Here is a 27,481-nt window from a genome sequence, read left to right on the forward strand (position 1 = left end):
TGTGGAGTGTGTGGTGTACACGTGTGCAAAACCCGTGTGTGGGGGCAGGCCGGGTGCCTCTGGTTTAGTGCCGCCTTCAGCCCAGGGCGTGATCCTGGAGACCTGGGATCGAGTCCCGCATCAGGCTCCCTGCATGGAGCCTGCTTCTCCCTCTGCCTGTGTCTCTCTGTCTCTTATGTATGAATAAAAAAATCTTAAAACACGTGTAAGTATGGGTAGGTGTCGGGCGTCCCCTGCACGTCTGGCAGTCGGAGGGGACAGCCCTGAGCCTTTTCTGCAGCTCCAACGGGGAAACTGAGGTAGGCTCACCAAGCCTACCCTCCGGGACGCTGGGCAAGCTGCCACCACGAGACGTGGGGCGGTGGCCCCCCCCCAAAAAACGCGTGCCTTTCCCCTGAGCCGCGTCGAGCTCCTGCGGGGGCTGCAGGCGTCTGTCCTCCCAGCACCTGCGGCTGCCGCGCGGCCGGCGCCCCCCCTCGGGTGTCCCTTGCAGTCCTGCTACTAATGAGCTGCGGACCCCGCGCCGCGGAACTAGGGGGTCAGGGAAAGCTTCCGGAGAGGCCCAGGGCGACCGTGGTGACCCTGCTTCCTCGCTGCCACCGCCACTGCGGGACCCGCGGCAGGGGCTCCCGCCGACACTCACGCACGAAACCGCGATTCCCGCCAGGAGAGCGAGGCGGACCTGCGCGCCGTGGCCGCTGCCCCCCGTGCACCCCGTGGACACCTGGCCGCCGCGCACGCGTGACCACCGACGCCCTCCGCTTGGCGTGAACTTGGGTGCCCAACCGGTTTCACGCGCGCACACACCCTGCACCGCTTTTTGACGTTTTGCATCAAGTGGTATTCAGAGCGCTGGATGGAAAGCGCCACGCGTCTCCCAGAAACACCCGAGGGCAGCGGGTGGAAGCAGAGGGATTGTTCTCGGCCCTGCCCGGCGGCCGCCTTAGCGACAAGCGGCCCGGACCCCGGCGCCGGGCCTTCGCCCTCCTCTGCGGGCACACGAGCGGGCAAGGCCTGAGCCCCCGCACGCCGGCCGCTCGCCCGCCTCGCCCCGGGAAGAGCCTGCTCCCCGCGCCCCCCTCGGCCCCTACCGCGCCCGGGTCCCTCCGCCCGGCAGCCCCGAGCCACCCGCAAACTTTGCAGCAGTTGGGAGCGGGCCGCCGCGGCCCCGGGAGGTGGGCGGGGCGAGCAGGGCCGGGGGCGGGGCGAGCAGGGCCGGGGGCGGGGCGCGGGGCGCGGGGGGCTGGGGCGGGGCCCGGAGCTCCGGAAGTCGCCCCTCCCCCGCGGCTCCGAGCGGGGCGGGAGTCGGGGTCTGGGCCTGGGTCCCGGGCGTGGGGCGCCCCAGGAGGGCATCGCGCTCCCGCCCCACCCAGGCTTCCGTGCGTGGAGCTCGCGGCCGGCCCCGGGCCCCAGAACCGGGCTGGGGCGCCTTTCCCGGGACCCCGCACAGCCGCCCGCCCCCTCTGCAGCGCGGCTTTGTTCCGAGAGGGCCGGCGGGGCGGGGGTGGAGGAGGAGGAGGAGAGCGTCCTGGAAGCGCGGCTGGCTCGGGGGAGGCGCTGCACCGACGCCGCGAGAGCGAGCTCCGGCCTGGAGACAGTTTCCCTGTGTCCCCCAGGGTTGCCCAGAGCAGTTGAGAAGATTTCCTCGTCCTTTTAGTTCTGTTTTGAAGGTTAACGTCGCAGGGGAAACCCGATCTCCTAAGTGCTCCGAGGTCCGCGCTGCTCCCACTTGGGAGAGCGCCTGGTGTTTCCCCTTCGCTCAGAAAGCTGCTGGGGTTTGCGCTGCCCCCAGCCGACCCGGCTCCCTGCTGTCCCTGCTGCCGGGCGGGGTCCGGGAGCCCCAGCCCCTGCGCGCGCCCCGGGCCTCCAGGGGGAGCGGCCGCGGGCCGGGCCCCGTGGGCAGCGCAGCGAGGACGCGCTTTTCCACTTCGCCCTGCGAAGCGCGAGGCAGAGGTCGGTGCTCAGCGGGCCCCTCGGATGAAGCAAAGCTGGGGCGACACCTCCCACCCCTCCTCACCCCCACCCCGAAGGATGGGGGAGGGCGGCCTGGTGTAGGCGCTGGGTCTGAGGCCTGTGCACGAGTGGGAGCGCTCGTGCCCAGGCAGGAGCCCCTGATTCCGAGGGTTCGAGCGAGCAGCGCCACCTGCACAGTCTACGCGGGGCTCGCGGGCTGGTCTACACCGCGTTTACGTAAGAAGGCCTAGGCCCTTAAGTAGCTCGGGTCGCCCACTGCCAACCTGGCGTGGGGACAGGCCCGCCCTGGCCCAGCCTTCTGCTCAGTCGCGTCTCCCGGCCCGCGGGACGAGCTCCTTCGCCCCCCCCAACCCCACCCCCGGCCGCACGCGGCCTGTGTCCTGTGCGCGGCGCCCGCCGGCCGGGCCGGCTACGGGGATGCTGTGGGCCGTGCGCAGGAGTCCTTCCCCAATTAAATGAGGGAGAACAAGGGCATTATTGTCACCTCAAGAAACCGATTGCGGGTTGCCCCACCGCCTCACCGGACATTCGTTCCCCACTTTGAATTCGAAGCTGGCCAAAGAGCAGCAATGCCTAGAGGCGCGGACGGGATGAGAGCCGAGAGGTTCACGCGCGGGCGGGGGTGGGGGCGGGAGTGGGAGCTCATTTTCCTGCATTCTCGGGGCTTTCTGCACGCCCTGGTCTCCAACGTCACCGTGGTGGCGATTAAAACGGAAAATGGGAACCCTGACCTCCCCCTCCATGAGAATCCAGCAAAGCAGAAAATTTCCTGCTGCATTCTACATCCCGGACAATGTGAAACTGTCCTTTTGATTAAGTGGGGTTTTTGTGTGTGTGTGTGTTTGTGTTTTTGTTTTTTTTGCGGTGAGGAACATCTACCAGGACTCCTGGGGTTGGAGTCAGAACATCCTCGGCTTCTCAGCGAGGGCATCTGCACTCCCAGCTTTTAAATATGCACGCACCACGAGATTGTGCGCCAAGAGAAAGACGACGACATACGCCCATTATCTTTCACGCTTTCGCTGTTAATAACCTGTCACAATTTTACCTAGTTAATTGTGGCCTGAGCGCACGCACCACCCAGCGCAGAACGTGAGTGGATCCAATCTAGCGAGGTTACATTAACTTGTAATCCTCCTCGCTCCCTTTCCAATGTCTTTGATGATTTTTCCCAGAAGTGCCTAAGTGGCGGGGACTTAGTAGAACAGGCCGCTCCTCCTAAACGTGATTCGGACCATATGCTTTCTACATTCATTCCCGCTTGGGCTTTTCTTCTCCACACTAACTGCTAACACGTTATAGTCACCTTGAAATTTCCTCTGCTATTTTCCAATTAAAAGCTTAATAGCCCTGGAAACGGAGTTCATGTGGTGAAGTTTACCATAGCCCCTTGTTCTGAAAGGCTTTCTGCTGGGATCCCATTATGTGCTTGAATAAACCCTTTCTGCAAACAGAAATGGGACTCGGGGTTGTCAGGTGTTGGGTTACAATAGACTTTGAGGCAGGGGACATTTTACCAACATAAATACAAACCTGTTCCTATAGGGAGATGTTGTCAAATACTGGGATATGGAAAACATTCCCATCAAATATGAGAAAAGGATTATTGCGCTATATCAAATGAGTATTTAGATCTCAGCCCCCGATGTGCAGTGGAGTGAAACGGGGCCCCGGACCAAATAATGCCAGACTGTTTGAGTGGCAAAGGGATAGGGTGGCTAGGTGACTGAGGGAGGAAAGGAGGTCGTCTTGGGGGTGGGAATGCCGCCCCCACCACCCCAAACCTGTTTTGAGAGCTCTTCTTGTCCTTTAAAAAATCTTTTACTCCTGATTTACTTATACCCTCTAGTTTTCCTGACCATTTGGAGAAGATTGGGAGATGCGTGTCTGAAAAAAGTCTAAAGTCTTTGCATTCCCAAGAGGTCCAGAGGCTTCCGCAAGATTCAGTGTCATTCTAGACGCCCCTTGCTCCTTGTGTCTCTTTACGTGAAGGGACTCACCAACAACTCGCATTTCCTAGCCTCTGGCCCCCAGGGGTCCCAGTGACCTTAGCATCCAGTCCCCAGAGCTTATGAAGTTCCTTCCAGCTGTAGTGTTTTAGGGTTTTCCTAGATAAGGTTGGGAGATGGGAGTGAAGGGATAAGGGACGAGAGGTGCTGGAAGGGTGGGTGCCCTTGCAGCTTAGGGGGAGGCCTCCCAAGGCTAACACTAACGCATGCTACTCCGCCCCCCCAAGCCAGCATCCATCAATCCCCAACTCCTTGACTAGTCTGCAAAGGGGGTCAGCTATAGGCTTCGAGGGAAATGCACACAACCGGGTAACTTTTTCAATCCTCCTCCCTTCTCCAATCACCTTTGGGGTGGAGAGTTGGCCGCCAGAATGCCTGGCGACATTCTCCTTGAATTCACAGCAAACACAGAAGGACGTTTCCTGTTGCTTGTTTGCTTTCAGGGCAGTGCAGAGAGAAAAAGGCCTCCCCGAGGGGACGAGGGGCGCAGTGCAGCCAAAGGGTTGGCCACTGCTGCGGATTCATCTTGACTTCGACTTGCTCAGACCTCAGGGAGATGAGTTCAGAGTTCTCTCAGGAGCCTCCCTAACGAAGGTTCCCATCTCCCCCGCTTTGCACTGAACTGTGGTGCTACCCAGTATCCTCCTGTTTTCGTTTGTTTCTTTGTTTTCCAGCGGTGGTGTGTGTGTGTGTGTGTGTGTGTGTGTTTGCTTAATCTTCCCTGTGCATTTCTAGCGGTGGTCTGCATGAGGCCAAACTAGTACTCATAGATTAGAGACAAGCGGATAACAGTTTAAACAAAGTGTGATGCTGTCATCCTGTGCAAGGGCGCTCTTGCCCCCCTACCCAAAGACGCGGGGGCTGGGCGGAGTGGGGGGCAGATGGCCCCATCCCTTATCCATAACTCAGTCACTGAGTCTGTGGGAATTTGAACTGGATGACTCCAGACCTCGGTTTGATGGTAACCATGGCTGTGGGGCAGGGCAGAGGGGAGACCATCACATCCCATAACTTGTGGGGCGCTAACGTGGCTCCTGCGACAGCTGTCAGAAAGTTTAGGCTGTGCACTTGAACAGATCCTCCATAAGAGCACTTCCCGGCCTTTGGCCTTCCGGGACAGAAATAAAACAAGAGGAGGGTAGAGCAACAAAATCAACGCCAGGGTTTGGGGGGGGTGGGGGAAGGCCTGTTTTCCCCTTTGAAATAGCCTGCAAAATGGATTGTCATCCTTGAGCCAGCAGGTTTTCATAAACATTTATTTTATTCTACAGCAGCAAAAGAAAAAAAAAATTGTTGCCAGAGGGACTCAGGAAAGCCAAAATTTCCTGACCAATTCCACCGGCCTAACCCCAATCCACCTGCCAGTGGCCGCAGGGCCTGGCTCGCCCCCATTTAAAAGGCTTCGCGGCTCCGGCCGAGTCCCGAGTGCCCCCGAGCGCTCCGGGAGGCTCCGGGTCGCGCGGAGCCCTCTCCGCCGCCGGGGGTGAGGATGGAAGCGGCCTCGGGCTCGGAGCCGCCAAATCCGGCCGGCGGGGAGGGGAAGGGGCGAGGGGAGCGGCCACCTCACTGGCCTCCGGGCACCCCGCCTCGCCCCCGCCGGTCCTCCTCGTCCCCGCCCCGAGTGCCCCGCCGCGTCCCCGGAGCGCCGCAGTCGGGCAAAGCGTGGGGAGCTCGGAGCCGGGGGCCGTGAGCGCCCCCCGCCCGAGTGGCCTGGCGGCAGGTGGCGAGGAAGGTGAAGTGCAGGGACGCCGGGGGCGCGGGCGGGAAGGAGGAAGGCGGGGAGCGGGGAGTGCCAGGAGCTCGGGACCCCGGGGGTGGGGTGGGGTGGGGTGGGGGTGGGGGTGGGGTGGCGGAGGGAGGGAGGAGGGGTGGGGGAGGGCGGCGGCGGAGGAGGTGCCGGGCCGGCCGGCGCGCGCGGGAGCTGCAGACGCGCTGCTCAGACCTCAACCCAGCTCTCGCCGGCTCTCCGCAGCCGCCGCAGCGCCCCGGCGGCCGGGGGGGACGTGCGGGCCGAGGCCGCCGCTGGCGGGATCGCCGAGCAGCCGCGGGGCCCGGGACGACCGCAGCCGCGCCTCCCGCCGCCCCGGAGCGCACGCGGCCGCCGGGGCTGCGGGACCGAGGACCGCGCCGCCCGCGGGCCGCCCCGGGGCCGGCCTCCCTGCCCCGCCGGCCGGCGCCCTCGCGCCCGCCCTCGCGCCCGCCCTTCCCGGAGTCCCGGACATGAACGGCTACGGCTCCCCCTACCTGTACATGGGCGGCCCGGTGTCGCAGCCGCCGCGGGCGCCCTTGCAGCGCACGCCCAAGTGTGCGCGCTGCCGCAACCACGGCGTGCTGTCCTGGCTCAAGGGCCACAAGCGCTACTGCCGCTTCAAGGACTGCACCTGCGAGAAGTGCATCCTCATCATCGAGCGGCAGCGGGTCATGGCCGCGCAGGTGGCGCTGCGCCGGCAGCAGGCCAACGAGAGCCTCGAGAGCCTCATCCCGGACTCGCTGCGCGCCCTGCCGGGAGCCCCGCCGCCGGGGGACGCCGCCGCCGCCCCGCCGCCGCCGCAGACCTCGCAGCCGTCCCAGCCGCCGCCGCCCCGGCCCGCCGCGGACTTGGCCGCCGCCGCCGCGCTGCGCTGGGCCTCGGAGCCGCAGCCCGGGGCGTTGCAGGCGCCCCTCGCCAAGCCAGGTAAGAGCCGCCGGGCGGGAGCGGGCGCGGGCGCGGGCGCCGGCGCCGCGCGGGAGGAAACTTCGCAGTTTACTTCCAGTTACCGGAGGAGGTGCTCGGGCCTTCGCCCCACCCCGCCGAGCCGGTCCCCACTCTCCGGGCGCAGGCCGGCCTGCGGTCCGGACCCCGAGCCGGTGGAAGCCGGGCTCCCCAGGTAAAAAGGGGGGACGTGGTCGCCTCGGCCGGCACATAAAGAGGTCGAAGCGGGACCAAGTTAAAACCCACGCGGGCGCACACCCCACGGCGAGGCCAGGCTTCCCAGGCTGCGAGCATCGAGGGCCTCGCCTTTGGAGGCTGGGACAGGTGGGCGCAGGTAAATGGGCAGGCCAAGGCTTGGCCGAGTCCGAGCCGGGCGTGCTTCGCGGGCCGGGGACTTCGAGTGACCCAGAAGCCTTTCTAGTAACGCGCTGTGGCTTCCAGCTTCTTGCGATCTGAAGGAAGCCCCATGTAGCAGCCTCATTGAAAAGGGCCAGAAAGCTTCCTGAACCGGTGGCGGCCGGACTCTGGCGCACCCGCACCCGGAGCTTGCAGAGCTGCCCAGATGGTTTACCACCGTTCCTCAGGCGTCCTCGGTTGTCTCTGTGGTTTAAAGAAAAACAAATAAAACTTGACCTATGGCGGCGGAGGACACCTCTGCCCAGCCCTTTCTGATTCCAGGCAGGTGTGGTGGGCCTGTTGCTGCTAAGAGCAAAGGCGCTCTCACCGCCCCTTCCCTTCCTCCTCTGCTGGGCTGTGTAGAGAGGGTGGGTCTGCCCAGAGTCTTGGAGGTGCCTGTATTCCCACACCCCACCTCCCAGCTTCCATCATCTGCTTTCTCCCCAGGCCTGCAGACCCAGGTTGAGTCTCTTTCCTCCTGGGGAATCTCTAGCTTGTCATCCTACCCAGCCCAAGTGCTCCTTTGATTTTTGGCTGCTGGGATTCAGTAGATGTGTGTTTGGTGTTTCCCTTGGGCTGGGGCAGATGTACAAAGCAAAAAAGCCCCATCTGCCCAGGAAGGGGGAGAGAAGCGCTGCTAAAATTTTGGGAAAGGAAGACCCTGGAAGGCCCAGAGCCCTCCTGTAGGTAGAACTGTGATAGAGCTTCTGCCTACACCACTCCTCTCCACCCCCCCCCCAAAAAAAGACATTAACCCTGGCTTTTGGAAAGATGCTTTCGGGGAGCACTGGACTGCTGTATGGAGCTGGGGAAATGCAGACTCACGAGTGAGTGGACAGGAAGCATGGATGGCACAGGTCGGCTGTCCTATTGCTCAGTTATGCTCTGCAGGTCTGAAGCTCTTACATCTTACGTGAAGAGTAGGCCTGGGCGTTTTATGGCAGAGGACAGCTTGCTGAACATGGATTTTGTGGCTCTTTAATCCAAAGTAGGGTATAAGCATATCTGTGAGTAATGAGCACCTGCCCCCCCAACGCACACACACATGCCCCGTCAATCTTTTGTCCCTCTCATCTCTTTGTATGTGTAGATTTGCCATAGAGAAATGGGAGGCGGGGAGAAAGAAGATTCAAGAAAATTCTTTCTGCTTTCTCCTTTAAGTTGAGATGAGTAACTAGGAGAGTTGTGTCTCAGTTCTAGAAGTTGATCCCTGCCACTAGCTTTCCTTAGCCTTTGCATTTCCAGTTTCTCTGTCTTCATTTCCCCAACATCAGAGCAGGAGTCTGCGTAGGCCAAGGGTAGTAGCATTTTGCAGTGGCCCATCTGCCCAGCAGCGCCCCAAGGGCATTGGGTTCTGGAGTCTTTGTCCAAGAGGGCATTCTTTCACATTCTGTGCTCTTCAGTCTTCAAACCAGTCTTTGGGATAGCCAAAGTTCAAGTTTCTAAAGAGTCGCAAAACCCAAACAACCAGGGGAGGAGGGGGTAGTGGGAGCCGGAAGGAAGGCGGGGTAGCAGCTGCGGTAGCACGCCTTGGGGGAATATAAGAGGGAGGCAGATTTCAACTGGACAAACCAGACCTGGTGCGTGCTCTCTGACTCCAAACCAATTATTCAGGGATCGCCTGAGCCTTCCAAATTGAAAAACAAGGGATTGAAAAGGAGACTAGGATTTACCACGAGGAGGGGTCAGAGTGGTGGCTTTGGAGCACTGAGCCCTCAGAGACCAAAAAGCCTAGTTTCCAATTCTTCAGGCTGCATACTATGCATATTCATTTATATAACTTTTGTTCTCTTCTTTCCATTGGTTCGACCCCATAATTCCATTCTTTAAGGGGAAAAAGCCAATCACCAATCCAAAGGTGGGAGGAGAGAGAAAAAGAAGAGATAATTATTTCCCATTAGGAAGGCAAGCTTACAAGGGGATCGGTTCTATGCAATGCTTTATATGGAGAAAGCTTCTTTTGAGTTTAAGTTAGGGAAAACTGTCTAGATGTGAATCCCAGTTACTGTCTGTATTATGCCTTTTTGCAGTTGTTTTGGGAACGTATGTAACATGCCATCCTGGACAAATAGATCACTATGTTTAGAGAAGTAAAGCTCTATTTGAATAGTAGGTCCACATGTACCGTAAGCTCACAGACCATTAGGAATCTAAATACCTGCTGGCACATTCTACAGATTTGTCTGTGAGATCTATGTCAAAAATGCCATTGGTTCTTTTTGCAAAGGGCCTCTTTTGTACATAGCTATGGAGACATATGCCTTTTTGTTGTTGGATACAAACACAGGTGCAGAAACTCAGGAGTCCTTTTACCTCTCCAGAAATCCTTGAGAAAAACCACTTGCCCCAGAGAAGGGTATGTTTCTTGGACACTGCTGGAAGAAAAACACCCTGTTAGGGGAGTGACACGTTAACACCAAAATTGAGTTCTGTTGCTGAAAGAAATCTCTAAAAATCTGCTTCAGATTCTTTAAAGGAATGAGGGTGATTTTAACCCAAAAGTGTAGTAAGCTCGCTGAGCATCCTTTCCAAGGTGGCAGTGGCTTGAAGGAGAATTTTTCATAGTCTAATGTTATTAATTCTAGTTCTGTATTGGAGCGTTCTTTTTTCCTTCTGGGTGTACATTTCTCTTGCTGTTCGTCTTGATGTTCGTCTATGAACGGCCTCATAGTAATAAATTTTGATTGAGCCTGAGATTCTAATTTTAGCTTCTTTGTAGCATTGACTCACTTACTCTCCTAAATTCCCTCTTCAGCCTCTTCACCCTCCTGCCTCCCCCCATGAAAATAGCCTGGGAAGTGTCAGCTTCTTTCAGATCTTACTGTATCTGAGTCAGCAGCTTCAACCAGCCAAGCCAGACTTTCAGGACGTAAGCTCTAGAGCTGAGGAAAGTTAAGGGTCAGGACCAAGGTGAGAAGCTAAAGTTACATACCTGTGTTCTCATCCCTTCCCCCACGGCCAGCTTTTCGCTCCAGGAGAGTGTCCTGGGTCCCCTAGAGCTGTGCAAGGAAAGACCTGTGGCTATAGATACTTCCTACATTTGTCTACAAAATGAATAGGTACACAAGTTCCTTCAAATGTTCTTAAAGGAAAAAGAAATTTAAAAAAACCAGCGTATTTGGTTAGGACAGAAGAAGAGGATCAGATAGGAAAGCAGGAGCTCCCTTCACGAGTGGGTCTCCTGGAAAGGAGCAAACAAGAGACCTATAGGGCAGGGGAGAAGTCAGGTGATTATGGAAAACTATTTAGTTTTACCTCCTGCTCCGCCCGTCTTAGCAACCTAATGCCAGCTCTGTGCTTTTTTGCTCCAGCTTGATTGGGTCCTGTCCCATCTGCTTCCTAAGTAATGTACTTTTACTTATTATTATTATTATTTAAAGAGACAGATGCACCTGCTAGTACCATGATTGTTACGGGATCACCAGTCCAGGCCGTAATGGGAAATCCTGGTGATGATAGGACAGAAGCAAACGAAAAAGCGGGAAAGACTTCAAAGTCATTCATGAAATGGGTTTACAAATTTTAAAGATGGGATCTGGTTATTTAAGACACCTTGATTTGGGGCAAGGAACCTGCTTTCAGTTGCGCTTGGAAACACAAAACCAACCAAATGCAGAGGAGCAAACCGTCCTGAGGTCCTGAAGTCATGGTCTCTTCCAAACCATGGCGCAGCTCAGGTGGTGCAGGCAGAGGGCTTGGGCAGGGTCCGGAGGGGGACAGGGGCGGGCCATCATGGAGGGGGGGCAGCGGGGCCCTAGGACAGGCGCACACGGCCAGCTAGCTCATAGGCATAGGCTCGGGTGCTACAGGCTCCCTCCTGGCTCACTCTGGGGGTTGCACTACAGGGCCCAGGAGCCCGCAGCCCCCCATGCCCTTCCTGCTCCCTCCCTGCTGCCTCCTTGCCTCCGGAGCTTCAGCTTCGGTGTGTTGCCAGATTTAGCACAAAAAATGTGCAAATAGCCAAAAAAAAAAAAAAAAAGGATGTCAAATATTGCATGGTTTGAGCACCTGGGTGGCTCAGTGGTTGAGCATCTGCCTTGGGCTCAGGTTATGATCAGGTCCTGGGACCAGTCCCTTATCGAGGTCCCTGCAGGGAGCCTGCTTCTCCCCCTATGTCTCTGCCTCTCTGTGTCTCTCATGAATAAATAAATTAAATCTTTAAAAAATATAATCCAGGGTGCATACTGCAACTAAAAAGCTTTTCGTTATTCATCTGAAGTTCGAATGTAAATGGGTGTCCTGGCATCCTATCTGGCCACCCTGGGCCTAGGCAGTCCCCACCCAGCGCCAGTCGCCCCTCAGTGTGGGGGTCTTCCGGGGCATCCACCAGCTTCTCTTTCTTTCTGGGGAGCCTCTGGTGATCCTCTTGTGGTGCCGAGGACAGGGCTGACAGGAAAAAAGGGTGTTATCCCCTCATGTCTGGCCACCACAGGCCCACTGCCATCCGAGAACGAGCCCCCCCCCCCCAACACACTCCTCTGGGTTATAAATCTGGTGGATAGCTGTGCTCTCGACTTACACAACCAACTTTTCTTTTCCCTGATGGATGAACTCCCGGGTTTAAAAGATTACAGTAATCACAGGAGGACAGTGTAAATCGAATCTGATAGCAATAACTTTCGGGGAAGGTCAGGCTCAAGTGAAATGTTACCAAGCAACAGGCATTTTGTTTGCAAAATACAATCAAAGAGCATTGATGAGAAATTCTTTGCTGTGGCCAGTCAGCACTTTCTGCTAACAGCTTTACAGAGAGAAAGTGAGTAAATCTTCATAAATCAATGTCCCTGGAGGACTTGGAGCCCCGTTCTGGAAATGTTGCACTTCTTCCTGACAGAAGAGGATGGAGCTCCTAATCTATTTGCCTGCCTCCCTTTCTCCCCTCTCCCTCTCCATCCCCTCTGCCTCCCCTCTTGTTTTCCTCCTTTCTTTGGCTTTTTAACCTGTTCTGGCTCCTCTGATCTCTGGATTTTCATGTCTAGTCCCGCGTGGCCCTAATGGCACAGTGGGCCTGGAAGTGAGGGACGCATGGGAGCTCGTGGCAGAGATCAGGGCCCAAGTAGTAGAACAACTGGTCCTCCCAGGTCCATCACCTTGGGATTAGGTCATGTCACTCTCCAGCGTCCTACAGGCTAGTGAGTCACCCCCTTGTCTCTTCTCTAAAGAAGCTAAAACGAAAAAACTTGGTGGGTTTTTTTTCCATTTTATTTTCTAATTAAACAGCTATTAAAAAACAAGCACAGTCAACTGAATTAACAGTATTACAATACCGAAATTAACAGTATTGTGGAAAACCGAACATTCAGAACGGGTCAGTTCTTTACTGAATCTCTCATCCCTGTTTCTGCTTCCAGTGACCAGGCAGGCGTACGTTTTACGGAGCTGGGATTGGTGTTCTGCTCTCACCGCTTATTACTTCTGTTAGTTCAATATGAGTATTTGTTGCAACCATTGTCTCTACGTGCCAATGTTTACAACAGCGTGAACCCTATGAATACACCTTAGCCTGCCCAGCGGCTGGCCCTCGAGGTGATTTGCTGTGTTTTAATGTAAAATATGACCAACCGCACGGATAACGTGGAAAAATTTTGCAGAAGACTAGTTAAACTGCAAGCCTCTCAGTGACCAAGAGGCAATGTTTTGATCAGCTCTGTGTAATCTTACCTAATAAGTGCTGGGGGCATGGTGAGAGACTTAAGGGTTTCTGTTAAACAGATGAATAGAGAGCTGCATTTCTGTCAGTTCCCAATGAACATGTGGATTTATAGATGATTTTTCTCCTGCTTCTTGAAAAGCGTTCCTGAGTCACTGAAGGGGTCAAAACTCAATTTTTGCAGGATGTACGAAGTCCACCATTGCAAGTTTTATTTTCTTAAGTTCTGCTCTTTCTATAGCAGTGTTCCCCCCAGATGTTGATCCCAAGGAACCATCCTGATTCCTCCATATATTATTAATGATTATGTTATGTTATTATATTATGTTAATGATTTTTTAAAAAGCAAAGCGTGACGATTTGTACTCTTCACAGGTCCTCCCCCAACCCTCACCAACTCAGAAAGAAAAAGATTTTCCACTGATACTCATTTCCTGCTGTACTTTAGATTTTCAGCCACTCAGGTTTTGGTTTTGTTGTTGTTGTTGTTTTTTGTTTTTTTATGATTCAGCACTTCTAGTGTGAGATAAAGATAACAGAAATGTAAAAACGTGTGTCTCCTGTTAGCGTTCTGACTGGCCATTGGTCTCTTCTAGAAGCACCAGGTCCTGCCTGGGCTTTTTCCCTGTCATTGCTTTAAGATTTGGGTGCTTAGAAAACCACTCATCAGGGTACACTCAGAGGTGTGTCCCCTAAAGCTCAAGTCAGCATAAGAGGCCATACAATCCACGTCCCAAAATGACATGATTTCAAAAGAAAAAAAAGTCCAGTGACTTTTGTTCTAGGAAATGTTCCTCTCTATGCCAATGTTTTTGTGTTTTCATTCAATATAATATTTTTGTAGGTATAATGGGATAGAATGGAAAAAACCCACCACATTTAAGCCTGAAAGAGTCTCCATTTTTGTGTTTATTTCACATGTGTGGTTGGCTTACCAAACTATTTGAAATGAATACCTAGGTCTTTATTTTTTTTTAATTTTTTTAAATTTATTTATGATAGTCACAGAGAGAGAGAGAGAGAAAGAGGCAGAGACACAGGCAGAGGGAGAAGCAGGCTCCATGCACCGGGAGCCCGACGTGGGATTCGATCCAGAGTCTCCAGGATCCCGCCCTGGGCCAAAGGCTGGCACCAAACCGCTGCGCCACCCAGGGATCCCTAGGTCTTTAAAATGTGTATATATATATATAACTACATTTTCATATTTAAAAAGTCCTCTAAAGGAGGAAAGATTTTGCAAACCATAGTTTTATTTAATTTTAAAGATTTTTTATTTATTCATGAGAGACGCAAAGAGAGAGGCAGAGACATAGGCAGAGGGAGAAGCAGGCTCCCTGTGGGGAGTCCAATGTGAGACTCCATCCCAGGACCTGATCATGACCTGAGCTGAAGGCAGATGCTCAACCACTGAGCCACTCAGGCGCTCCACAAACTGTAGTTTTAGATTGGAAGTCACTTTTGTGTGAGTGTTCAGTTTCTTTCCCTAAAGTCTGTAGCAAAAGGGGATAAAAAAAAAGGTCTTGTAGCTATCTTAAGGCTTATGTATTTTTTTGAAGTTGGTAGCATATTATTGATAGAAAAAATTTCCTTCTTAATTGAATATCTACTTCTTTTACATATTTTGACCCGAGTGAAGGGTTTAGCTCAGGGGTGGCTAGGAGCATGTCTATATCACGAAAAATATGAATTTGAAGAGTGAGTAGTAAGACTTTTTAAAAATACCTGTCTGTTTAAGCCTTAGAAACAGCAGATTGTATCACTTCCAATAGGTGACTTGGAATATCAAATGAAATTTGTGTCTTTCTACTTTTTTGACTAGTAGGCATGGCTTCCTGCACCCAGATGCTAGGGGTAAAAATGTTATCAGCTGGAGTATATTCTTACTGTCTATGTCCTAGGAATTAGGGTGTTAGGTTCGAGGAGAAAGAGGGTCAAGTGTTCGGGGACTATTTCCCTTTTCATTTTGTTGGTTGGCAGTGTCACATTTCTGTATCTAGAAAGGCCTTTGTGTTTTAAACCAACACGAACATTTCATAAAGTTCATTTAGGGGGGAAAAAACCTAGAGATGTAAAGAAACACCCATTATTAAGTTACCCTTTATCACTGAGCTCAAAACCCACCCTCTATAATTACTCGTGAAAGTCTGTATTTATAGAACAATTTACAATACATCCAGTGTAGGTACAGCTGTATATCCAATACTAGATACCATAGTGCCACAAAATTGCAGGGGCTCTGCAGTCTGCCCTTCAGAAATTATGATGGTGAGGAGGGACTCCTGGCACAAGGTGAGAGGCTAGTCTTGCCTTGTCCAGCTTTGCAACCCCAACAGCCTTGGCCGTTGAGAGGGATCTTGCTCACCCACCAGCCTGTAGGAGGACTTTTATGCGGGGCTCAGGTGCACAAAAGCCTTGGGTGTGTCCCACTCCCCGCTTCCTTCAAGGTCTAGGTCTTCCCTTTGAACACGGTATCAGCAGCACTGAGCCCAGTTGGTTGGGATACCCTGACTTTCTACTTTTTAGACTTCATTCCTCTGACACCCTGTTAGGTTGTTTTGTTTTGTTTTTGTTTTTTGTTTTTTGTTTTTTTTCCCATCTGGCCATCGCCTGGACACCCAAGCTGGAGAGGCCGACTGCCCTGAAACCTGAGAAGACAGTGTGGATGAATGGGCACAGCCCAGCCCACCACCATCACCACTCCCCCTGAGAAGTTACCAGAAGCACGTGCTGCTCTGGGCATGCCACGTAGCAGGGTGGCACAAGAAATCAGAAAGGCAGGGGCCCTTGCAGTCCTGGGGGTTCACAGCTGGTGAGCAAGCTGGCACCCCATATAAGATTCTGTTGTGGCTTGTTCTGCAGAACAGGAACATAGGCACAAGAGTAGAATTCTGTATTTTCAGGTTTATAGTCTTGTCATCCACTATCCAGTACTTCAGGATTGTATATCTTTTGCCATTTTGGGGAAAAAAAATACTACATTTTCGTAATGGCAGATGTGTCAGATTAACTGGGACATCATTCTCTAGCTCCCTTTGGCTAAACTTCTGTGCTTTGAATCACTTTCTTCTGGAGACTGAAGTGTTCTGTGGAAGAGTGAGTTTGTTGAGAGACCTTAAAACATTTTCCACACATGTGTTCAGTGTTTGCAGCTCATCCGGCATGGGAAAAATTATCTTTTTTTTTTATTTAAGATTTTTTTTTTTTAAAGTAAACTCTACGTTTAATGTGGGGCTTGAACTCACTACCTGGAGATCAAGAGTCACAAACTCCCTGGACTGAGCCAGCCACACACCCTGGGAAAAGTTATTTTTTAAAATAGGAAGCCTCTTTTAGGTTCACTCATTAAAAAATAGCTAAGTTTTGAGCTTCCTAGCTGTACTTATATACTTATTTCGTAGAAGAACCAGTAGTTTCTCTTGCTTTCAAAAAGAAAAAAAAAATCTCACCATCTCTTATATTGCTGTGTACTGTGTGTCATATTTATCTTTTTTTTTATTGTGGTAAAATATACATAATATAAAATTTACTATTTTAACTTTTTTTAGGGGTACAATGTAGTGGCATTGAGTAATATTCACCATGTTGTGCTACCACCACTACTGTCCATTTCCAGAACTTTTTTATCATCTGAATCCCCTGTACCAGTGACAGGATAAGTGCCATTCTGTCCCTCTCCCCCTCCCTCCCAGATCCTGTTAATGATCCTTCTACTCTCAATCTCTGTGAATTTGTCTATTCTAGGAACCTCACATAAGTGGAATCAGAGTATTTGTCCTCTTGTGACTGACTTATTTCATTTAGCATATTTTTAGAGTTCATCCCTATCATAACCCGGGGTCAGAATTTCATTACATTTTGAGACTAATATTCCATTGCATGTGTGTATCACATTTTATTTATCCATTTATCCACTGGGGACACCTGGGTTGCTCCCACCTTTTGTCTGTTGCGGAGGATGCCACTGTGAACATTTGTGTACAGTATGTATCATCCTGGATACAAAGCAAGTTCTTTCTGGCTATGTTTGCTTTTCTCCATCCCCATGCATCTTATCTGCCCAACTAGATACTAAGTCCCACAGATTAGGGGCTAGTCTTACACTTCCTGGTATTTTTCACTTCCTTTTTTTCTGTTTCTCTCAGTATCTTGCATATTACAGGCATACAGATACTTGATACTGAAAATAATAGGTAAGGAAAGCTAAAGTTAAATTCAAAAACCCTGTTTAGAGATACACAGTATTTAAAGCATAATTTTATTTTCTATTTCCCTGGGGAGTGTATTTGGCTTGTGTTCCCAAGCCCCACTGAGCAGGGGCCCAAGTCCAATTATGTGTTCACATCAGTGCTGAGCTAACGTACTGTCACTGTGTCCACTCATTTTCAAGTGTTTCGTGACAGAGTAACTGCCAAGAGGTATGCATGGGGTCATGAGTCAGAATGTAGGTAGGTCTAGTTGCTTAGAATGGGAATCTGTAGAAGCTTTTTCTGTGTTGTTTTTCCTTTTTTGGTTTAAGAACAAATACACATTCACTCAGAGGACAGGGCATCTGTGTCCCCTGTCCTAGGGGGTTGCAGGAGGGGAGATGTCAAGTTTCTCTTACCAAAACAGGTCTTGTGCACATCCCAGAGCTGTTCTAGAAAGCAAAGTTGGCTTGATACGTGCAGGCTACAGATGATCCCCGCATAGAAACCTTACATTGTGTATTGGAAAAAGCAGTGGCTTATTAATCTGCAAACTTGGGATAAGTGTGAATTTGTATCAGATTTATGGCTCAAAGTTGCACTGATACAGTTTAAACATATTTTAAGACGTATTTGTCTTTGCTTGGCAGGTATTTATTTATTGCTTTGTGGAGGACCAACGTTTTATTTCCCCATTATATTGAAGATAAATCTCACGTTAGAAGAATGTTCATAAACGGGCCTTTGTCTTAAGGCTTTTAAAATAAACAAAAACAAATTGGAGGAGATAGATTTTTGCAGCTGCTATGATGAAATTTCACCGGCTGGCTTTCTAAATATAATCAGGTGTGCCCACAGAGAAGGTGACAATGAAGCTATTCAGAAAGGGCCACAGAAAACACAGGCAAAGCGATTGTTTACAACCTGACAACTGGGTCATTAATAATTTTCATCTTTAGATCAGTTACACTGGCTTTGAGTAGAGACAGCCAATGTTTTCAAAAGGATAAAAATCTCCTTGCACAGAGCATGCTAATAAAGAATATGTTCTTTTTATTATAAAAGTCTGTTGGCATTTCCTACTGCAAGCAAACCAGTCTTACCTACTCCTTTCTGCCCGCTTCGCGCTGTAATACTAGCCCTTGGGGGGGGGGGGTAATGTGTTAGGTCAAAATGTGACATTTGCAGCTGGTTTAGTTCACAGCAAATCTCTGCTTTATTTGGGAAGCTTTTCCTTTCTTTTGGTATAATTCAAGAAGGTATCTTTAAATCCTCTCCATGAACCTCACTAATAAAACAGTTTGTGAAACGTTTTTACCTCTTGCACCCCCATGGTCCCGGAGTTATGGGCGCATTGTTTCATTGAAGGATCATGCCCCGACGCAGTTTGACAAATCTCTCCAGCCGTTTCCTTCCTGTCCTGCGACCTGCCCCACCATTGAGAATTCACAGCTGGTTTTGCTTGCCCTCTACTGCAAGCTCCAGGAGACCAAATCTGTCAGTCCCTCGAGTGGCCGTGCAAGAAAGATTTCAGTGGATAGAGGCTTCTTTCTGGAAATTCTATTGATTAGCTATGGTACATGGTAACCTGATGAAACATAGGACTAGTTCACGAGGCATATTTAACACAAAATCTGCCTCTGGGAAATGGATTTAAGATATAAAAATTCTCTTCCATGGATATGTGTGTGTGTGTGTGTGTGTGTGTGTGTGTATATATATATATATATATATATATATATATGGGGTGCACGACCCATATAGGGTGTCCCTACGTGGGATGATGTCCCTAGTTGACACCAGGCACCTCATGTGCAGAAAAGGAGCCGGGAGACAAACCCGAGCTCATTTTTCTGGCCTTCCCTGGGCTGCGTCAATCCCTAGACCTACAGAGCGTCTTCATTTAGATCATTACTGCCCTGACAGCCACATCCTTTAGGGTTATAGGTATCCCATCACTGTTCTGTGTTTGAGGCAAGCTGCTCTGTCTGAGAAATTGCTCCAATTTCTACATCTTTTTTAGTCTTTTTTTTTTCCGTCCCCGTTCTCCAGTGAGGTGGTTAGGATTTCTTTTCTTAAAAAAGCTTCCTGAACGGAGGTGTGTGTGGCGGTGGGGGTGGCGGGGGGGGGGGGGGGGGGGGGGGGGCGCCTGGCTGGCTCAGCCCTAGAGCTTGCGACTCTTGATCTCAGGGTCATGAGTTCAAGCCTCACATTGGGTGTAGCCCTTGCTTAAAAAAAAAAAAAAGAAAGAAAGAAAGAAAGAAAAAAGAGAAGAAAAGCAGGCTTCCAGCGTGTTGGCACCCACCAGCTTGCATTCCTCCTTCCAAATGGCCTGGGGGTGGGGGTGGGGTGGGGTGGGGTGGGGTGGGGGGTGGGGGTGGGGGGCTCGGGCCCCAGCACATCTGTTCCTCTTCCCGCGCCCTCCCACACCGGGGAAGGATTAACCCAGCTGTTGTCCGCTTTCCAGATCTGGCCGAGGAGCGGCTGGGGGACGGCGGCGGCTCGGCCGACAACGCCGAGAGCTTCAGCGACAAGGAGGCGGACCAGAGGAGCTCCCCGGACGTGGCCCCAAGCAAGGGCTGCTTCGGCCCGGAGAGCCCCGAGGTGGTGTCGGTGGACGAAGGCGGCTACGCGCTCGCGAAGAGCGGGGGCCCCCCCGGGAGCCGGCCCGGCAGCCCCAGGTGCGCCGCGGAGCAGAGCCACCTGCTGATCGAGGGCCCCTCGGGGACCGTGTCCCTGCCCTTCAGCCTCAAGGCCAACCGGCCGCCCCTGGAGGTGCTGAAGAAGATCTTCCCGGGCCAGAAGCCGGCGGTGCTGGAGCTCATCCTCAAGGGCTGCGGGGGGGACCTGGTGGGCGCCGTGGAGGTCCTGCTGTCCAGCCGCTCGTCGGCGGCGGCGGCCTCCGAGCGGACCGCGGCCGAGCCCGAGGCGCTGGTGCTGCCCCCCAACGGGCACCTCTTCGAACACGGCCTGGGCTCCTACCCGCTCTCGTCCTCCAAGTGGTCCGTGGGCTCGGCCTTCAGGGTCCCGGACACGCTGCGCTTCTCGGCCGACTCGGCCAACGTGGTCCCCGGCCCGCTGGCCGTGCCCCTGCAGCACCCCTTCCCCCAGCCGCCCCGGTACCCGCTGATGCTGAGGAATACCTTGGCCAGGAACCAGTCGAGCCCCTTTCTGCCCAACGACGTGACCCTGTGGAACACCATGACCTTGCAGCAGCAGTACCAGCTGAGGTCCCAGTACGTGGGCCCCTTCCCCGCCAACTCCGCCGGCGTCTTCCGGGGCTCCCCGGTCCTGCCCGCGCGCGCCCCCGAGGACCCCCGCATCTCGCTCCCCGACGACGGCTGTCCCATCGTGGCCAAGCAGCCGCTCTACGCCGAGGAGGACTATGACGAGAGGTCCGACTCCTCAGACTCTAGAATACTCAACACTTCCTCCTAAAGCGCACTGCTGGGGGGGTGTGACCAGGTGACCTTTTTTTTTTTTTTTTTTCTGTGCATTTGAAACCCCCCTCCTCCCCCTCCCCCCCTGCCCTCCCCCTGTGCGGGGAGAGAGGCCACCTCCTGTGCATACCCTCTCTCCTTCTGTTTGACAAAGTGACTGTGCTCCATGCTATATACCTTAGCAATAAAAACATAACTTATTTAATTTCTTGCACTTCATTGGGAAATGCCAAATAGCTCTGCTCTGTGGCTTTAGTGCTGAATGTGTATTGTTAAAAGAGGGTCTGATGCTAAGAATAGTCTTGGGAAAGCCGGGGCCACCGAAGATTGATGTGGGAGGTGGGGGGTGGGGGGAGATCTCTAAAGCTGAAGGTCAGCTTTTGCTCCTGCCTCAACTCAACCCGGAATGTCCGAGAAAATAGTATACTTGAATGCGGTTTTTGTAAAAGAGGATGCCTCAGGATTTGTAAAACCTAAATAAAGCAAGTGGTTCGGTTGCAAATGGACGATACACAGGGACCTTATATTCTTACGCTAAAAATCCTTCCTGCGTTTTAGAGAGAGACTGCACTTAAGAATAGAGTGAACCGCTCACATGCTTATTTAAGCTTGGACAGTTTTCGGAGACAAACTCCCATTAAGAATTATTCTTTTCACATGGCTGAATTGAAACATGCATAATGTCAATGTAAAGCCAATCACAGCTGTGAACTGCATGAAATGTATTGTGAAATGAACACAAGATTAAGCTTTGTCAGGTTAATGTAGCATGCTGAGGACTCTAGAAAAAAAAAATAAACTAAGGAGACGATCTTCGTTTATGTCATTTCTACTTGTGGAAAGAGGATCTCTAAAGAGAGAAACTCGATGTCAAAGCTACTCACCAGCGCATGGATCAGGAATCAAGGTATCAGTTAAATGGGACATTCAGTGAGAGATAGGGATGGCAAAGTTTGGGGGGCTGCATTTAGGGAGATGGAGAATTTATTGGCAAAGAACAGAGTTCAGTTCAGTCCCTCTGCTCATTCATCTAATTCTTCGGCAGATACTTAGTGCCTATTCTATGTCAGAGAACGCTTTGTGTCTGCTGTTGTCCAAGGCACCTGTCTACGGGTCCAAGACAAGCAGGGATGATAATGGAGAGTCCCATTAAAGAATAAAGTAACGATGCAACAGTTTACAATGTAAGTACTTAGCACCGTACCTGACAGAGAGAAAGCCCTTGATAAATGAGAGCTCTTACTGCTATTAATTAAGCTCAGTAGCTTTTGCATTCTTGCTCAGATATTTTAAAAAGAGAGTTTTCAAACAATGCTGTTCAGTGGTGCCCCTGCCAACCACTTCTCTTACTGTGTCCATTCTTCCAAGTGCATGAAAGCAAAGACGACTGCTTAAGTCTGACAATAAACTTAGGAAGGCGGAAGGGAAGTAAATAAGCACATAAATAAAAGCCTCTGCATGACGAGGATGCAGAAAGAGCTCCCGATGCTAGAATAAGCCTGGAAGGAAGAAGGACAAATCCTCTTGGCCTGAGATATTCCCTCCACTGGGAGACGGGGCGCTCCTATCAGCTGCCAATCACCCTTGAATGGGTCCCAGGAGGGGGGAAAAAGAAAAGACATTTAAAATTAAAATTTCTTTATTTCTCTAGGGCACTGTGGGAATGAGAATGTTTGATTAGAAAAAGGTCCTTATATTAGTTGGGCTAATGTGTATTTCATGGACATAGGTACATACCAGGGTGCTTTAAAGTTAATACTATTTATTGTTCGGATTGTATTTAAGCATTAGCCTATCTGTAAAGGAAGAAAGCAAGGAAGTGACGAAGAAACGAATACGACCCCTGATCCTAAAGACCCATGTCTGGGACATTTTCTGTTGTGGTGATGAGCTAATGTCTGGGCCTCCCTAGGCACAAGTATATTTCCCAGGGTATGTTCACCTCAAAAGCTTATCTGCATTTATGTAACAAGCAACGGTGGTAACAGGTTCCCCGTGAGCCAATGGTGGTGCGAAATCTGTCTTCAGCTTCAGGTTCAATGACCGGGATTGAGCAACACTCTCCTTAAGATACAGTGTCTTCACAGCATGACTTCACCCGCACAGATCACCAGAGTCCTTGACTCCTTTTGACAATGGCCAGCAGCAACAGGAACTGTGCATATGTAAGGCAGTGAATTCACAGGCTAGTGCAGGTATGTTTGATCCTCAATATAATCTCCTGAAGCCAGAAATGCTTAGTTTGGTGGGGTAGGTGTGGTCAGGAGTCAGATGGGAGAAATCCGTTAAGATCCTTTGCCCTGCTCCCAGAGGTCAGTTTTGCTTCCTCTGCCGTCCTTCAATTCTAGCTCAACACTCGGAGAAAATCCTCCTCTGCCATGTAGGCCACAGGCCCTCAGTTACTATTTCACATAAAAGAGGAAAAAATCAACCAACTCCTGGCTAAATTCCCATCTGTCACACAGACAAAATCACGGGTGCTCGGCAGGACACTTGCAGCCTGGTCAAGCCAGCCTTGAGGAAAGTTAATCCACGTTAAACCAGGGCATCTCTCCTTCTAGTGAGGACCTGCCGCCTGCTAGTCTTAAATGCTGTGTTCACCCACAAAGTGAGTGTGGGCAGGTCAGCCAAGGTCTATAGCATCTGGTCTCCAAGCGTGATCCATGCCCCCCAGCACTTCCATTTCTAGTTGAGATTTGTGGGCCCTGCTTGTTGAGTTCAGAATCTCGGAGAGCCTCAGCACCTGCATGTTTATCATCCTCCCCGGGTGATTCTTCAACTCACTAAGAGTTGAGGACATCACATCCTTGGATTTTCTTCTTATATCCATGCTAAGTAAAGGAGCTGAGATAGGTTGAAATCCCTATGCCCTCCATTTCCATGTCCTTTTCTTTAAAAAAAATTTTATTTATTTATTTATTTATTTATTCATTCATTCATGAGAGACCCAGAGAGAGAGAGAGAGGCAGAGACACAGGCAGAGGGAGAAGCAGGCTCCATGTAGGATCCCGATGTGGGACTCGATCCCGGGACTCCAGGATCACGCCCTGGGCTGAAGGCAGGCGCTAAACTGCCGAGCCACCCAGGGATCCCCTCCCATGGCCTTTTCTGTGGCGAGAGTAATCTTCCACGTGTGAGCACCTGCCCTAGATGTACAGCTCAAGGAACCTTAGTGGCAATGTTGATGTTTGAATCAAGTACACACTTGAGATCAGAAGTGCCCGTTTTTGGAAACTTCTGATTGCCAAAGCACCAGATAGAGGCATAGATGCGCTGCCCTTTCTCTCAGGGGGAGTGCCACTTAGAGCTCCTGAGACTTCCCAGTCTCCTTAACCTTCCCTTAAGGTTATGCCGTGATTCCAAGTTTACTAGTGACACCTGGAAATAGGTTTTGCCCTGGAGTTGGAGCTTTAAGTTTTGTTTTTAAAGATTTTATTTATTCGTTCATGAGAGACACGGAGAGAGAGAGGCAGAGACACAGGCAGAGGGAGAAGCAGGCTCCCAGCAGGGAATCTGATGTGGGACTCGATCCCAGGACCCCAGGATCATGCCCTGAGCCGAAGGCAGATGCTCAACCACTGAGCCACCCAGGCACCCCTGGAACTTTAAGTTTTAAGAAACATCAGTAGTTCCCTCCCTCTTCCCGCCAGTTTTGCTAAGATATAATCGACATATAACATTGTGTAAGTTTAAGGGGCATGAGGTGACGGTTTGATAGGTGTATATATTGCAAAATGATTTCCACAAGTAAGGTTAGTTATCCATCACCTCACAGGATTATTTTTTTTGTTGTTTTTGTTTTTGTTTTGTGGTGAGAACCGTTAGATCTGTTCTCTTAGTGACTTCCAAGCATACAATATAGTACTGTGAACTCTAGCCACCATGCTGTACGTTGGATATCAAGAACTTACTCATCTTACATCTATGAGTTTGTATCCTTGGAGCAACCTCTCCCCATGCCCCTCACCCTCCATCCCTTGGCAACCACGATTCTACTGTGTTTTTGTGACTTTTGCTTTTTTTTAGATTCCATGTGTAAGTGAGACCACACAGTACTTGCCTTTTGGTGACTGGCTTATTTCACTTAGTATGTAACATTTGCTTTATCTCCTGGTCTGTTGATGGGCACTTAGGTTGTTTCCGTGTCTTGGCTTCCGTGTATTGTGCATAATGCTCCAGTGAGCATGGGTGGAGAGGTCTCTTTGAGATATCAGTTTCATTTTCTTTAGATATATACCCACAGGTGCCATTGCTGGATCACAGTGTAGTTCCGTTCCTAGTTTTTTGAGGAGCCTCCACACTGTTTTCCAGAGAGTCTGCACCAGTTTGCATTCTCACCAATATTGCACATGGGCTTCCTTTTTAAACGATTTATTTTTTAGAGATGTTATTTATTTATCTGAGAGAGTGAGCAAGAGAGAGAGACTAAGAGCACATGTAAGCCAGGGGAAGGAGCAGAGGAAGAGGGAGAAGCAGACTCCCTGCTGAGCAGGGATCCTGGTGTAGGGCTCGATCCCAGGACCCTGAGGTCACAACCTGAGCTGAAGGCAGATGCTTAACCAACGACTGAGCCACCCAGGCACCCCAGAAGGGGCTCCCCTTTCTCCTCATTTTTGCCAGCACCTAGTACCTCTTCTCTCCCTCTCTCTTTTTTTTTTTTTTTTTTTTTTACCTCTTCTCTTTTTGATAAGAGCCATTCTAACAGGTGATTCTTACAGATGAAATATCAATGCCCTTGATGAGGGGAAAAACCAAAGTAGTTGCACTGATGTTTTGAGAAGCAAGGCATTTCTCAGCCAGGTACATGGCAGTGGTCAAAATTAATAACATGGCAACTGGAGAGGTGACAGGTACCAGGGAGAGGGGGGCAGTGGTCCTGAACCCTGGGGCCAGGCTGTTGCAGTTAGCTGGGAGGCTTCTTCTTCTTTTTAAGATTTTATTTATTTATTCATGAGAGACACAGAGAGAGAGAGGCAGAGACACAGGCAGAGGGAGAAGCAGGCTCCAAACAGGGAGCCCAGTGCAGAACTCGATCCCAGGACCCTGGGATCACACCCTGAGCCAAAGGCAGATGCTCATCCACTGAGCCACCAAGATGCCCCAGCTGAAAGGCCTCTAAGAACCTGAGAACATTTAAAATTTACAGATTTACAGAAAGAAATTGGACCACAGGAGGTGGTATACAGTGGAGCAGTCATGTATTATGGAGTCTGCTCTTTAGGGACTCATCTTCCAAGGTCCCCAAGCTGTTCTAGGGCTAGGTTGGTGGGAGGCGATGGAAAGGGGGACGCCCTGGGAACATTTGTTGGGTGCCCAGAAAACAGGCACTGCCTGCATTTGATCCGATAGACTTGAAAAATGGGCTGGATTTCAGGGCGTTCTGTTTCAGTCATTCATTCTTTATATGCGCATTTGCTCAGCAGAGGTGAGTTGGAAATAAGATGGATGCTAAATTTATATGTTAATTTTAATATTGAAGCTATCCTATACTTGAAGAAGAAGATCAATGCTTCAATTTCATTTCTTATGCGGTGCTGAACGTTGTCATTACTGGAAAAAAATCATTTCCGAGTGCGTCCTCCCCAAATTCTAATCTCAGAGGGCAGAGGAGGCTCAGAAGGGGCAATCTTGCCTCTTGCTGATGGTCTGTTCAGTGACGTGCTTCAGTGTCCCCACAATATACTTTACCATTTCAGCATGAAGGGTCAATAAAAATGGTCACGGTTTTCCTCAAATTGCAATGGAGTTTATTTACCGGTTGGATTCTGAGAGTTGGCGGGAGTTATCAGGCTGTGTCAAGTGTTTTGTATATCCCACCAGCAAAGCCACTGGACTTCGCAGTTGCAGAAAGATTATACCTCCAGAAGACTTGAGTCATGGCTTGGTTATTTTAAATGTGACCTCACACTTACACTGCAACATCTTCTTTTTTTTCAAGTAGGTTCCACACTCAGCATGGAGGCCAAAGTGGGCTTAACTAGCCGAGTGCCTGGGTGGCTTAACCAACTGAGCCACCCAGGTGCCATTTTACTGTAATTGAAATGAAAGATTCCAAAAGTCTGTGGAAGGTTCTTCAGTGGGGAGAAAGAACCTCTGTCTCCCCACCCAACTGGTGGAGTCAGATGTGTGATGGCTTCTATGGAGGGAGGGTTGGTGAGAGTGACTTGGGACCGGGGGCCACTATGGTGATCCACACGGGCTTTGTCTCACCTGCAGACTTCTGGCTCCCCAAGCTAGCCCCAGCCTTCCTCGTTGGCTTCTGCCTTCAGGGAGCCCCCGGTGACATTGCCTGCTGTGGGTGGCTTTGCATTTTGTGTCTTGCACCAAAGGGCTTGGCCAGGAGGGCAAGTAGGGTCTCAAATCTGTAACCAGTGAGTGCTCTTTTCTGACTGCTAGACCAGAAAGGGCCCGGTCTTGGGAGGTGCCTTTTTCTATTTTGTACACAAAGGGATGATCGAGTGTAGCAGGCATTCGACCTGGGGAAAGTAGGGAAGAGGGAAAAGAGTGAATGAGTTGCAGGTAGACAGGCTGAGCATTAAGAGAATTAGCTGTGGACTCTATAGATAAATCTGCCACCGTGTCTATGCCCTCAGCCTGTCCCCTTTGAGGAAATAGGAGGTAGTTTGTTCACTTAAAGTTTGAAAAAGTCTCACTCCCTACATTTGAGATTAGAAAGGGAGAAGTCAGGGGGCACCTGGGTGGCTCAGTTAAGTGTCTGACTCTAGGTTTTAGCTTAGGTCATGATTTCAGGGTCCTGGGATTGAGCCCCAAACTGGGCTCCATGCTCAGTGGGGAGTCTGCTTGAGATTCTCTCCCTCTGTCTCTGCCCCTCCCTTGTAGTGCACTCTCTTGCTCTAAATAAATATCTTTTTTTTAAAAAACAGGCAGATGTCAGAGAGAGAGGAGAACCAGCCTTTATTGAGCACCTACAGCTGGCATTTATCTCAGGTCTTCATCCTGACCCCAAGACGTCTCTAAGGGTTGTCCATCAGCTCAGGCCACCAGCAGCCGGGGACACATGTTATCTGCGGCTGCCTGAGTGGGCAATAGTGTATGGAAAACAAAGCTGATGAACGAATGAAAATGCCTGCAGCAAGCCCTGTTAAATGCAGGTTCCTGTGTTCAGGAGCACTCTG

General features: G+C 51.0%; 1 protein-coding gene across 1 annotated transcript; it reads left to right on the top strand.

Annotated features, from left to right (window-relative positions):
• Positions 1-6,203: 6,203 nt before the first annotated feature.
• Positions 6,204-21,146, top strand: DMRT3 (doublesex and mab-3 related transcription factor 3). Its single transcript, XM_077857799.1, has 2 exons — positions 6,204-6,657; positions 19,373-21,146. The coding sequence occupies exons 1-2, from the start codon at positions 6,204-6,206 to the stop codon at positions 20,341-20,343; spliced, it is 1,425 nt and encodes a 474-aa protein (XP_077713925.1). The 3' UTR covers positions 20,344-21,146.
• Positions 21,147-27,481: the final 6,335 nt, after the last annotated feature.

This window comes from Canis aureus, chromosome 1, assembly GCF_053574225.1.
Source record: "Canis aureus isolate CA01 chromosome 1, VMU_Caureus_v.1.0, whole genome shotgun sequence".
NCBI classification, from domain to species: Eukaryota; Metazoa; Chordata; class Mammalia; order Carnivora; family Canidae; genus Canis; species Canis aureus.

What these genes read in the sequence shown, in the direction of transcription:
- DMRT3 (XM_077857799.1), top strand. Translation starts at nt 6,204, where the DNA reads ATGAACGGCTACGGCTCCCCCTACCTGTACATGGGCGGCCCGGTGTCG. An exon ending in GGCGCCCCTCGCCAAGCCAG is followed by an intron (nt 6,658 to 19,372) that starts GTAAGAGCCGCC and finishes TCCGCTTTCCAG; the next exon opens with ATCTGGCCGAGGAGCGGCTG.